This window comes from Microtus pennsylvanicus, chromosome 13 (assembly GCF_037038515.1).
Source record: "Microtus pennsylvanicus isolate mMicPen1 chromosome 13, mMicPen1.hap1, whole genome shotgun sequence".
NCBI classification, from domain to species: Eukaryota; Metazoa; Chordata; class Mammalia; order Rodentia; family Cricetidae; genus Microtus; species Microtus pennsylvanicus.
In genome coordinates, this window is record NC_134591.1 from 60526028 (window position 1) to 60536432 (window position 10405).

Consider the following 10405-nt stretch of genomic DNA (forward strand, 5'->3'; position numbering starts at 1 on the left):
GATGCTGCAAATCTGTTACAGCCCTGACTCTAGCCCCTCCCGGAAACAAGACCCTTAGGTCTTGGGTCTTCTGTGGGTCAGTCTGGCCTCCACTCCACTCCTTCTAAATGATTGGCCCCAAGGGACTTGCCAGCCCCACCCCACCCTAGGATTGATGGTAAACCTCACCTCCAGGTTAATGGATTTATTGGCTGGCGTTACAACCTAGATTGCTTCTGTGATGTGGCTTAGGAGGCAGAAGGAATTGCTTTGTCCCCATACCTTGTCTGTCACTTCTACTGCGAATGTCATTTCTTCAACCTCTCTTGGATGAAGAGATTTCATGACAACTGGTTCCTCCCAATGGCTCTCAAGGGACTCAAGTGAGTAGGTTCAGTGCCTGCTGGGTATTGGTACAGGCTGATTCACCCGAGAGGGGCTCACTCGGTAGAATTGCTGAGGGAAAACGTGACTCCAAGAACAAGAGGTGACGTGGTGATGGCAGAGGCAGTGGGCACACCTTTAATCCCAGCACTCGGGGAGGCAGAGGCAAGTGGATCTCAGTGAGTTCAAGGCCAGCTTGGTCTATGTAGCAAGTTACAGGATAGCTGATTCTACACACAGAGAAACCCTGTCTGGAAGTTAAAAAAAAAAAAGGTGGGGGGGGGGAAGAGGGAGGAAGGAGAGGGAAGCTAAGGAGAGCCTTCTTCCTTTGTCCCCAGGGTGAGGCAGAAATCCAGGGCCTAAGGCTACACTCCCTCCCCCCATCAGAAAGCAGGGAAAGGGACAGAGGAATGGAGCTTAAGGAGCTACTGAGCTGTGTTCTCAATGAGCTGGAGCCCACAGGTCCTTCAGCAAAGTCTTGACTGATGTCAGGTCATGCAGACACTTTGAGAGTAAAGCTCGAAACTGGTGCCCAAGAGGGGAAGGATGGTAGATCTCCACAGGCATCCCACCCCAGCCTGGGTCCCAGCACCCTCCCTCACCTAGTCCTTTGGGCCACTCAGGCCAGCTCTGCCTGGATGCCCACACTAAGGCCTGGTGCCCTGGAGCCATAATCATTGGCTCCCCCACTCTGGTGTGTAAGAGGACGAGGTGACTGGCATTCGCTGGGGACACTGAAGTCCATGCTAGCCTTTCCTTCCGCCGCAAGGCTGCCAGCGTTCCGAGGGGGCTGCGGACAAAGTGGGAAGGGGCAGGCTTCTCAGGAACCACGCTAGCTGGAGACATGGCACTCAGGATCCAAGGACCTTTGTGAGAGGAGCTGGAGTCACACTGAGTCCGTCAAGGCTCAGCCCCAGCACCTACAGCCACTTCCTGAGCGAATAGTTTTCACTGGAGACCCAGTTGTCTCCTCACTGATGGAATGGGGGCATGGAGACCCAGTTGTCTCCTCACTGATGGAATGGGGGCGTCCAGATTCCTCTCCAGGCCCTGTGGTCAGACTTCACCGAGACCTGGGAATGTTCTCTGCAAAGTGTCCAGCCCCATCAGTGCCCAGGATGAGGAATAAGCAGAGACTTGACTTCTGGAGCAAATGGAGTTTTAGGCGAAGGAGTAACGAGTTGGGAAAAGAACGTGACGTTAAAGCCACAATTCATTACTTCATTCACTTCTAACAAATGTTTGCTAATGTCGCCAATTATGAGGCAGGTTCTGGAACTTGGTGCCAAGACTCTAAAGCCTACTGGGGCAGTAAAGAGTTCCTAGAGCAGACAGGGTTAGGCAAGGGCTAACGGGGAAGTTTGGTGAAGGTAGAGGTGTAGGAAGGGGGACCAGATGTCAAGGAACTGGAAGACGAGTGAGTGACAGGAGGGAAAGGTGTTATGGCAAAGATTGTCCCTGGGGTGACAATCCCAGTGAGTCATGGGAAACCCAGGAAGCTTCATAGGGGGCTGAAGGTTGGCACCCAGTAGCCTGACTGGGAAGTTTCCCCACAAATCCAGATGTAAATCAGTGAACTGGAGAGGATGGAGCAGGCAGGTGGGAGGGGAGCTTCTGCTTGGAAACAGGAGGCAGACAGCCATTGTAAAGGGAGACCGGTTCTGGGGCCAGAGCAAGCAGGAAAGAAGGGATGGGGTGGGCCCGAACATGCAAACTGCAGATTGAGATGCTGTGAGCTTGCTTGAAGTGTGTGGGGGGACATCTGGGCAGACAGCAGTCTAGGGGGGATACAAGATAGCTGTGGCCATTGCCCAGCCAGAGGGTTGGCAATACAGTGTGGTACATCTCGGAAGTCATGCACTGATCAACAGTGGTGGGGCCTTATTGTGCAGGGATGGACCCAATTGAAGGGCACTGAGTCGAAAACAATCTTAAAAGGCCCCACCTCTCTTCCTGGAACTTCTCAACCACCATTACCAATCTGGAGTGTCCCCCTAAATCCACCTGTATAATCTGTATATAGCAGCCAGCAGCTGAGCTCCCGCAGTGTGCTGTATTAAGTTGAATAGAAATTAGATTTAGTGCTTAGACTTTGGCAAAACAGGCAAGGAAATATGTCAGTTTTCATACTGGTTACACATTAAAAGAACATTTTGGGTAGGTTGGCGTAAATCAAAGTAATTGGTAAAAATTAATTTCATCTTCACCTTTTTAATGTGGCCATTAGGAAATGTAAAGTCTCCTGCATGTATCACATATGTCCTAGGGGGTTTTGCTCTCCTAGCATTCTCCAGTAAACACGAATACAGCTCTTGGGGGGGGGGGAGCACACCTGTAGGCACACGACACACTAGGGGAGAGGCTCTGCCCATAGACGTGAGACCTGCCTCTTCATGGAGGTCTGGTCTGGTCTCTGTTCCAATGTGCATGCACCCATTAACACTCTCACTGGCCACACTGACCTCCGCTGTTAGACACACACGGTGCTGTCACTCAGACCCTGCCTGGCTTGCGTATGTCCATATCTTTTTCCTACCGCTTCCTATTAGCTAGTTTTTTAGTTTGTTTGTTTGTTTTTTGCGAGCATACAAAAACATCAGGTTCCACTACGGTGCTCTCAGACAGACCTGTCATCAAAATTCACTCATTTTTGTCTTCTTTCTTCTTCTTAGTCCCCTCCTCCCTACAAAGTCATATTTCCTTTTTTTTTTATTGTGTGTGTGCATGTGTGTGCGCACGTGCATGTGCGCATGAGCGTGCTACAGTGCATACGTGGAGGTCAGGACAACCTGTAGGAGGAGTCAGTCCCCCCTCTCATTCCCTTCGACGCAGCAGCAAGCACCACCACCATTCCACCAGCCGGCGTGTGCTTTTTCGAGTCCTGCTCAGACATTCTTGGGCTGTCTGCTGTGTAGACTGGAGATCCCGTGACAGGAAGGGGTGACACCGATGTGCACCACAGTGCACAGGCCATGATTCGAAAGCTCCTTCAGCTCTGCGAGAAGATGTGGACTTTATCTTGCAGTTAGTGGGAGCTGTTCTCTATTCCTTCATTTAAAAAATCAATGCAGTTTATGAAGACCTGAATTTGATCTCAGAACCCACTTAAAAAAAAAAAAGGCCGGTGTTAGCCAGGTGTGGTGGCAGTTGTCTGTCAACTGCAAATCTTTGTATCTTCCGCGTCCATCTGTCTATTCTTTATAGCCCAGCTTTAGGAAAATTGCCCATACTCTTCTACGCCCTTTTATTTATACAAGCTCCCCCTTAACATCGGCTTCCGCCCCTCACCGGACACGGACATACCCAGCACCTGGCCTGGCCTCTGCCACCTCCGTGCTCTCTCCCATGACATGCCTGCTCTTCTGGTGAACCCCAGAACCCTCTGGTGAGTTTAGACCTTACCTCCCAACCAGACACAGTTTGACCCTTGGATCCAGATCCAGATGTCTCTGCCATCGATGGCCACACTCTGCCCATCCTTTTCCAGCCCCTCACTACTTTTCCCCACTCAGCAGCAATGCTCGGCCTCACACCCCAATAACTCCTGGGCCCTAACTGGGTTTCCTGTCTATAGTCATGCCTGCCACCCAGTCACCATGTCGAGAACCAGAGTTCAGTCTAAGTATGAAGTTGCGCCAATACCACCCACTCACCCCCATGCAAAACCTTTCTTTAATGGGAGTCCCCTGGGTACACCGGTGTTTTCCAGGAGGCTGCCTTTCCCCGCATCCCTGTCGAAATAGCTTGTAGTTTTCTGAAGCCAGGTTTACAAATCCAGGTCCAGTCCTCCAGGAAGTCCCGGAAAGCCCCTGGCTTCCTGCTTCCCCTTCCAGGCTGCTGTCCTGTGCAGTCCTTCCCAGGATTCACTGCGCAGGGCTCTGTCCTCATTCCACATTCCTCAGTGTGACCACATCATCCCCACTCCCCATCCTGAAGACAGGGCCTTTCCTACCGGCTCATCCACCTTGACATCTTGGACCTAGCAGAAAGCTTGGCCACACTGTGACCAATGATGCCAAAATAATAGCCAAGTAGACACTGACCAACAGCTTGACCTGGGGCTGCAACCCACAGGGGCAAGGACGGAAAGCTAAGTAGCTGCCCAAAAGGCCAAGACTCCACCAGCAGGCCAGGAGCCCCCTTTCCCACTCTGTATGCTGGCAGCCTGGCGTCATAGCTTTCCTTGAGCTTGCCTGCTTTTTGTTTTGTTTTTGTGATCATTTTATAAACAAAACCTAAAACCTGTCCTGGGTTCTAATTTGTATGTCTTTGCCTACTAGTAAAGGTGAATGTTTTTCCATGTATTTGCCTACTAAATGTGTTTTTCTCCCTTTGAGGATTTAGCTGCTGGTTTGACAAACACTGTTGAGGGAAGTTGGTCTTTTAGGAGATGGCTCTAGGGGCGGAATGGGGATTGAGCTGGCTAAGGTCACATGGAGGCTACAGAAAACAGGAAGGACAGAGACAAAGAGGCCAAGGGACGCCAATCTGGGCGCTACCAAGGTAGGTGAGCGTGGAGGAGGGAGGGGTGAGGCTGCATGCAGGTCTCTGGCTTAAGTCACCCTGTGGGTACCCACATCTGCATAAGGCGGGCTCTTTGAGTAAACCCTAGGCTCAAAAGGTGTGGAGCCAGTCCAAGAGTTAAGGGAATCTGATATGGAAGTGGCCTTCCTGAAAGAGACCTTAGGAAGCAGTGGGGAGTTACAGGGCAGGCAGAGAGGGAGAGAGACTGTCAGAAGGAAGAGGCCATAGCAGGAAGTGGCCTATCACTGAGTGCCCTTAGCAGCTGAAGTTCTGTGAGTCCGGTCATCTAGCTGATATTGACTCCAAATTCAGGTTCGGTCTCCGAGGGTGCTATTCCCGTTATTCCATCTCACTGATGAAGACTGATGCCCAGAGGGCCAGCATGCTAATAAAAGGTGTCCCCAGAGTGCTCTCCATATCTGTTCTTCACTATGGGGCTCTCACAGAAGACAGCTAACTAAGGCCACCCTCTCCAAGCCAGGACCTTAGAGCTCAATGAAGGAGTAGCAGTCCTAGGAGAACAGGCCACCACCGCCATGCTCCCCACTCCAGCCACCAAACCACAAATCCTTTCTCCTCTTGGGCTCTCCCCCCGCCCCCAGCCCCGCACAAGATAGGCCTCACCCCAGCTCAGTAAGCACAGCAAACCTGAATGCTCCTATCCTCCAAGCCCATCTGACTCATACCCTGCCACACTGCTGTTCAAAGCAACGGTCCAGACTCATTACTCCTTAGATCCTGGGGCAACTGGGGAAGGGGTGTTTAAAGAGCTTCTTCAAGTACTGAGATGGTGGGCGGAGGCGTGTGGCTCAGTGGTTGTAAGCTGCCTAATGTGTGAGGCCCTGGGTTTGATCCCCAGCACGGTAAGTCTTTAAACTCCGAGGTATAATATGTGTTGTATATTATCGGAAAAATACCATAGTCAGCAAAACCTGCAGGGTGTAGGACAGATTGTCCCCTGTGCTGCCATCTGTGGGGACATCAGAGGAAGAAGGGGCTCTTGCTGCAATGCCTGTGTGGGCCTCCTCTCACAGACCATCCCTGGAAGGATGCGGGAGACACTGATGCCGTTGGTCACCTCCACGCAGAACTGCAGAAGGGTTTGTGCCAGGCAGTCCCCTGAATCCTTCCTGAATGTCTGTGCTGTGTGACTAGAATAATAATAGGTTCCTACTCAGAAACCAAATGAAGCAGGGAAATGAGGCATGGTTTCTCCGGTGGAAGGATGTCACTGAAGTCCTCCCCTACTCCTCTCACCCTAGGGCCAAGAAGAGACTCCTGTGGCAGCTCCTCCTGACTGCATTTGGCGTCTTAGGCCTGTACCTATACAGGCTCGGTAGTCTCAGGTACTCCCCCAGGCCAGGGTTAAAATGATCTTTCCAAGGGCCTCCTGGAGGGAAGGAAGGTGGTAGCTGGCTTAGCCTACGCAAATTTCCTATGGACTCTCCTACCAAACAAAGAACATGCCAAATGTCCCCTCCTGTTTACTATGCCTACAGGTCCTTAGAAGTCTTCATCCCCATGGGCATCTGCCCTAGGGCCACAATGCCTCTGCTGAGGGACAACTTCACAGGTGTCCTGCGACACTGGTAAGCCGTCACCATTCTCCCACCAAGAATGTCCGCAAGCTACACAGGTCTGCCCCAGGTCTCCACTCTCTTCTCACCCACACCTTGGGAAGCCAGGGGTGGTGCCATCAGGTCAGACATCACCCAGTCTGTGTTTGGTTGGTTCTAAACTAGGGTTTCATAGGGGACAGGTCTGTGGGTCCCGAGTGCCCAGCAATGGGCAAATGGCAACAAGCAGGGATCAAGCAGTGAGCAGAACTGTCTTTCCTAACTCCTCCTGCTCGTGACCAGGGCCCGGCCTGAAGTCCTGACCTGTACCTCTTGGGCGGCACCGATCATTTGGGATGGTACCTTCGACCCACAGGTAGCCGAGCAAGAGGCAAGACAGCAGAACCTCACCATTGGACTGACTGTCTTTGCTGTAGGCAGGTAAGACACAGGGAGGGGACCGTCCTTCTAGGTGGTGAACAGGAGGATGTGTCCACAGACAGGGAGCCATAGAAACTCCTACTGCAGATACAGGCTCCATCCAATGTTTCGCACTCTTGGGGGCTCAGAACTACTTCTAAAAAGGAACAAGCCTGGGGTGGGGTAGGTCTGGCACAGATGGAAACACTGGCTTTGTAGTGAGGGCATAAAAGACCTTTATAGGCTAACGAGGAGAAGGGGAGCTAGCACCTGGCTAAAGGAAGGTTCTCGGTGTAGGTGACACACCTGGGGCTTTGCCAGGGAAGTCTGGTGAAGGGAGAAGGGTGGGGAGCTCAGGGCTTTGCCAGGGAAGTCTGGTGGAGGGAGAAGGGTGGGGAGCTCAGGGCTTTGCCAGGGAAGTCTGGTGGAGGGAGAAGGGTGGGGAGCTCAGGAATTTACAACGGAATGACTCCAGGCTAAGTAAAGAAAGCCACGAGGGTGGAAGGAGCTGGAGAGTGGCAGACAGACAGACAGACGGATAATTGCGGTAATTGCCGGGTCACAGAGCTGAGTGAGGTAGGCCCTTTGGTGGGTGGACGAGCAGGGCAAGCGAGCTGAATGAAGAAGGGTCTCACATAGTGACACAGGGACGTTTTGGAGGCAAGACAACGGTGGTGACCTTGTCAAGGGAGAAGCCCCAGAAGCAGGTAACTGAGGAGGCCAAGATCTTCACAGGTGAGGCTGATAAAGGGTGGGCCTCAGGTAGAGAGGAGCTAGGCAGGCGAAAGAGACAAAAGGCAGGGCCCTGCCCTCCCATCCAAAGGGGTGCAAAGGGGATTCCTGGCTGGATATAGGGTCAGACCTACAACCCCAAGCCACAGAGCAGTGGAGTGCAGGACAGGCTGGGCAGTGGGTGAGCCTCCTGTGACATAAGATGAGAATGCCCAGGAAGAAAAACCCAAAAACCCAGGCAAAAAACTGTTCAGGGTTTCTCCAACTGTGTCCCAAACCCAACATAAAGGGGAGACAGTCAACAGAGTCATCGCAACACACGGATCCAGAGGGCTGGCGCAAGCACAAAGGGGACAGAGCTGCTCACTTAGTATCTTTGTTCAAGTGACTACAGGTCTTTAAAGAACAGCACATGGGCTTAGCAGTGTGTGCCCCGTGGCAAATGCTCAGACCATTAGCCTTGTTCCAAACTTCTGGTTGTTGTCTTGGGTTACCAGGGATGCAAACTGTCAGTATTTCTGAGCACTCTGCTTGTCCATGTGAAGAATGGCCACAAACATTGTGGCTTAAATTAAATTGCTATAGGTAAGAATTCAGGACCTCCCAGGAAGGGCTCTTCCCTGCCAGGTGTATGAGTCTCAACAGGGAGACCAACAGCTAGAGACACAGCAACGCCCCTCACTCCAATGGCTTTATATTAATTTACTTTTCTATTGCTGTGATAAACATCAAGGTTAAAAAAAACTTGGGGAGGAAAAGGTTTATTTCATCTTACTACAGTCCTAGGTAGCCCACCAAGAAAAAAAAACTCAGGGGAACCAGGAGGCAGGAACTGAAGCAGAAACCATGGAGGAATGCTGCTTACTTGCTTGCTCCCCACGGACTTGCGCAGCCTGCTTTCTTACGCACCCCAGGCCCATCCTCCCAAGGGTGGACCCACCCATAGTTGGCTAGGCCCGCCCACATAATTGCCTACAGACCAATCTGATGGTGGCCTTTTCTCAATTGACGTTTCCCCTTCCCAGACACCTCCCGACTTGTGACAAGTTGGCAAAAATAAACCTAAGCAGCCCAGGCTTCCCTGCATCATAGCCACATCTGGTCCCGGCTCAGAGTACTGCAAGCACCTCCTGTCCTCCAAGGGTGGGCCAGTCTCCTCTTGGCTCAGAGGAGTCAGACAGAGGGCATAGTTTAAGGGAACAGGGCAGGGCGACGCATCTCTTCCAGGCGGAGGTGGTAGACAGCTTTCAGTACCCTTTAGTTCACCATCTCAAGGCTGGAGATTTGGGATTGCAGGGCCGGGTGTGGGCAGGGCGGGACTGACCCTGGCCTGACCGCCTGGCAGGTACCTGGAGAAGTACCTGGAACACTTCCTGGACTCTGCAGAGCAGCACTTCATGGTGGGTCAGAGCGTGGTGTACTACGTGTTCACTGATCGCCCGGAAGCAGTGCCCTACATGACGCTGGGCCAGGGTCGCCTGCTGCGGGTGGAACGTGTGCAGCAAGAGAACCGCTGGCAGGATGTGTCCATGGCGCGCATGCGCACGCTACACGAGGCGCTGGGAGGGCAGCTGGGGCAAGAGGCTGACTATGTTTTCTGCCTGGACGTTGACCAGCACTTCACCAGTAACTTCGGGCCCGAGACACTGGCCGATCTGGTGGCGCAGCTGCATGCCTGGCACTACCACTGGCCGCGGTGGCTGCTGCCCTATGAGCGGGACAAGCGATCCGCTGCTGCCCTGTTGTTTGGCGAGGGCGACTTCTACTACCACGCGGCCTTGTTCGGGGGCAGTGTGGCGGCACTGCGCAAGCTGACGGCTCACTGTGCGCTTGGCCAGCAGCTGGACCGTGAGCGTGGCATCGAGGCGATCTGGCACGACGAGAGCCACCTCAACAAGTTCTTTTGGCTGAACAAGCCCACCAAGGTGCTGTCGCCTGAGTTCTGCTGGGATCTGCAAATTGGCTGGAGGACAGAGATCCACACCCCTCGCCTGCTCTGGGAGCCCAAGGAGTATGCACTGGTGCGAAACTAGCGCGTTCCCCCTGCGGCAGCATCTTTCAAGACCATGAAGCCAGTTAGAACTGGTTATAGTGCCTCTGGAAGAGGGACTTTGGAACTCAGAGGTCTTGAAAAGAGGTTCCTGTTCCTGGGGCCTAGAGACCTTGTTACCAACAGCTGGCCGGCTGGTGACTCCCTATGCTCTAACCAGATACAAATTACGGAAAAGCGAGAGGAAGCTCTTCTCCCCAGAATCTACGTTGGCAGCTCTTGTATCCCAGGTGTTTGTCAGCAGCAGCCACAGCAATAAGGAGGCGGGAGGCAGGAGTCGCGAGTGGAGCTTCCTAGTGTTAAACCTTTTACCTAGGACCGGGCGGCAGCAGTGCACACTTTTAATTCCAGTGGTGTGGGATTCCCCTCTGTATGCTATGAATATGTTTTATTAGCATTGGTTAATAAAGAAGCTGTTTTGGCCTATGGCAGGGTAGAATATAGCTAGGCGGGAAAACTAAACTGAATTCAGGGAGAAAGAAGGCGGAGTCAGGCAGATGCCGCGGTAGCCACCCAAGAAGCAAGATATGAAGTAACAAACCAGGAGTCTGGCGGTAAGATATACAATAATAGAAATGGGTTAATTTGAGATGTAAGAGCTAGCTAGGAATACACCTGAGCCCTTGGTCAAACGGTGTTGTAATTAATATAGTTTTTGTGTAATTACCCAGGCCTGGGTGGCCAGGACATGGAAGTGCAATCTCCATTTATATCCCAGCAGCTGGAAGGAAGAGGCAGGTGGACCTCAGTAAGTTCAAGG

The 10405-nt window shown here is 52.5% G+C and overlaps 1 protein-coding gene across 2 annotated transcripts; it reads left to right on the plus strand.

Moving 5' to 3' along the window:
- Window positions 1–10006, plus strand: A3galt2 (alpha 1,3-galactosyltransferase 2). Of its 2 annotated transcripts, none has more exons than XM_075945393.1 (5): window positions 1–362; window positions 6150–6233; window positions 6387–6476; window positions 6747–6884; window positions 8941–10006. In XM_075945393.1, the coding sequence occupies exons 1-5, from the start codon at window positions 310–312 to the stop codon at window positions 9626–9628; spliced, it is 1053 nt and encodes a 350-aa protein (XP_075801508.1). In that variant the 5' UTR covers window positions 1–309; the 3' UTR covers window positions 9629–10006. The 2 variants fall into 2 exon arrangements, with proteins under 2 accessions (XP_075801508.1, XP_075801509.1); XM_075945394.1 differs by lacking the exon at window positions 1–362 and adding an exon at window positions 3184–4866.
- The last annotated feature ends 399 nt before the right edge of the window (window positions 10007–10405 follow it).

Excerpts from the sequence above, each read along its gene's own strand:
- A3galt2 (XM_075945394.1), top strand. The coding sequence starts at position 4,754 with ATGGCTCTAGGGGCGGAATGGGGATTGAGCTGGCTAAGGTCACATGGA. Across the intron at positions 4,867-6,149 it reads CCAATCTGGGCGCTACCAAG|GGCCAAGAAGAGACTCCTGT; the intron begins GTAGGTGAGCGT and ends CTCTCACCCTAG. Across the intron at positions 6,234-6,386 it reads TACAGGCTCGGTAGTCTCAG|GTCCTTAGAAGTCTTCATCC; the intron begins GTACTCCCCCAG and ends CTATGCCTACAG.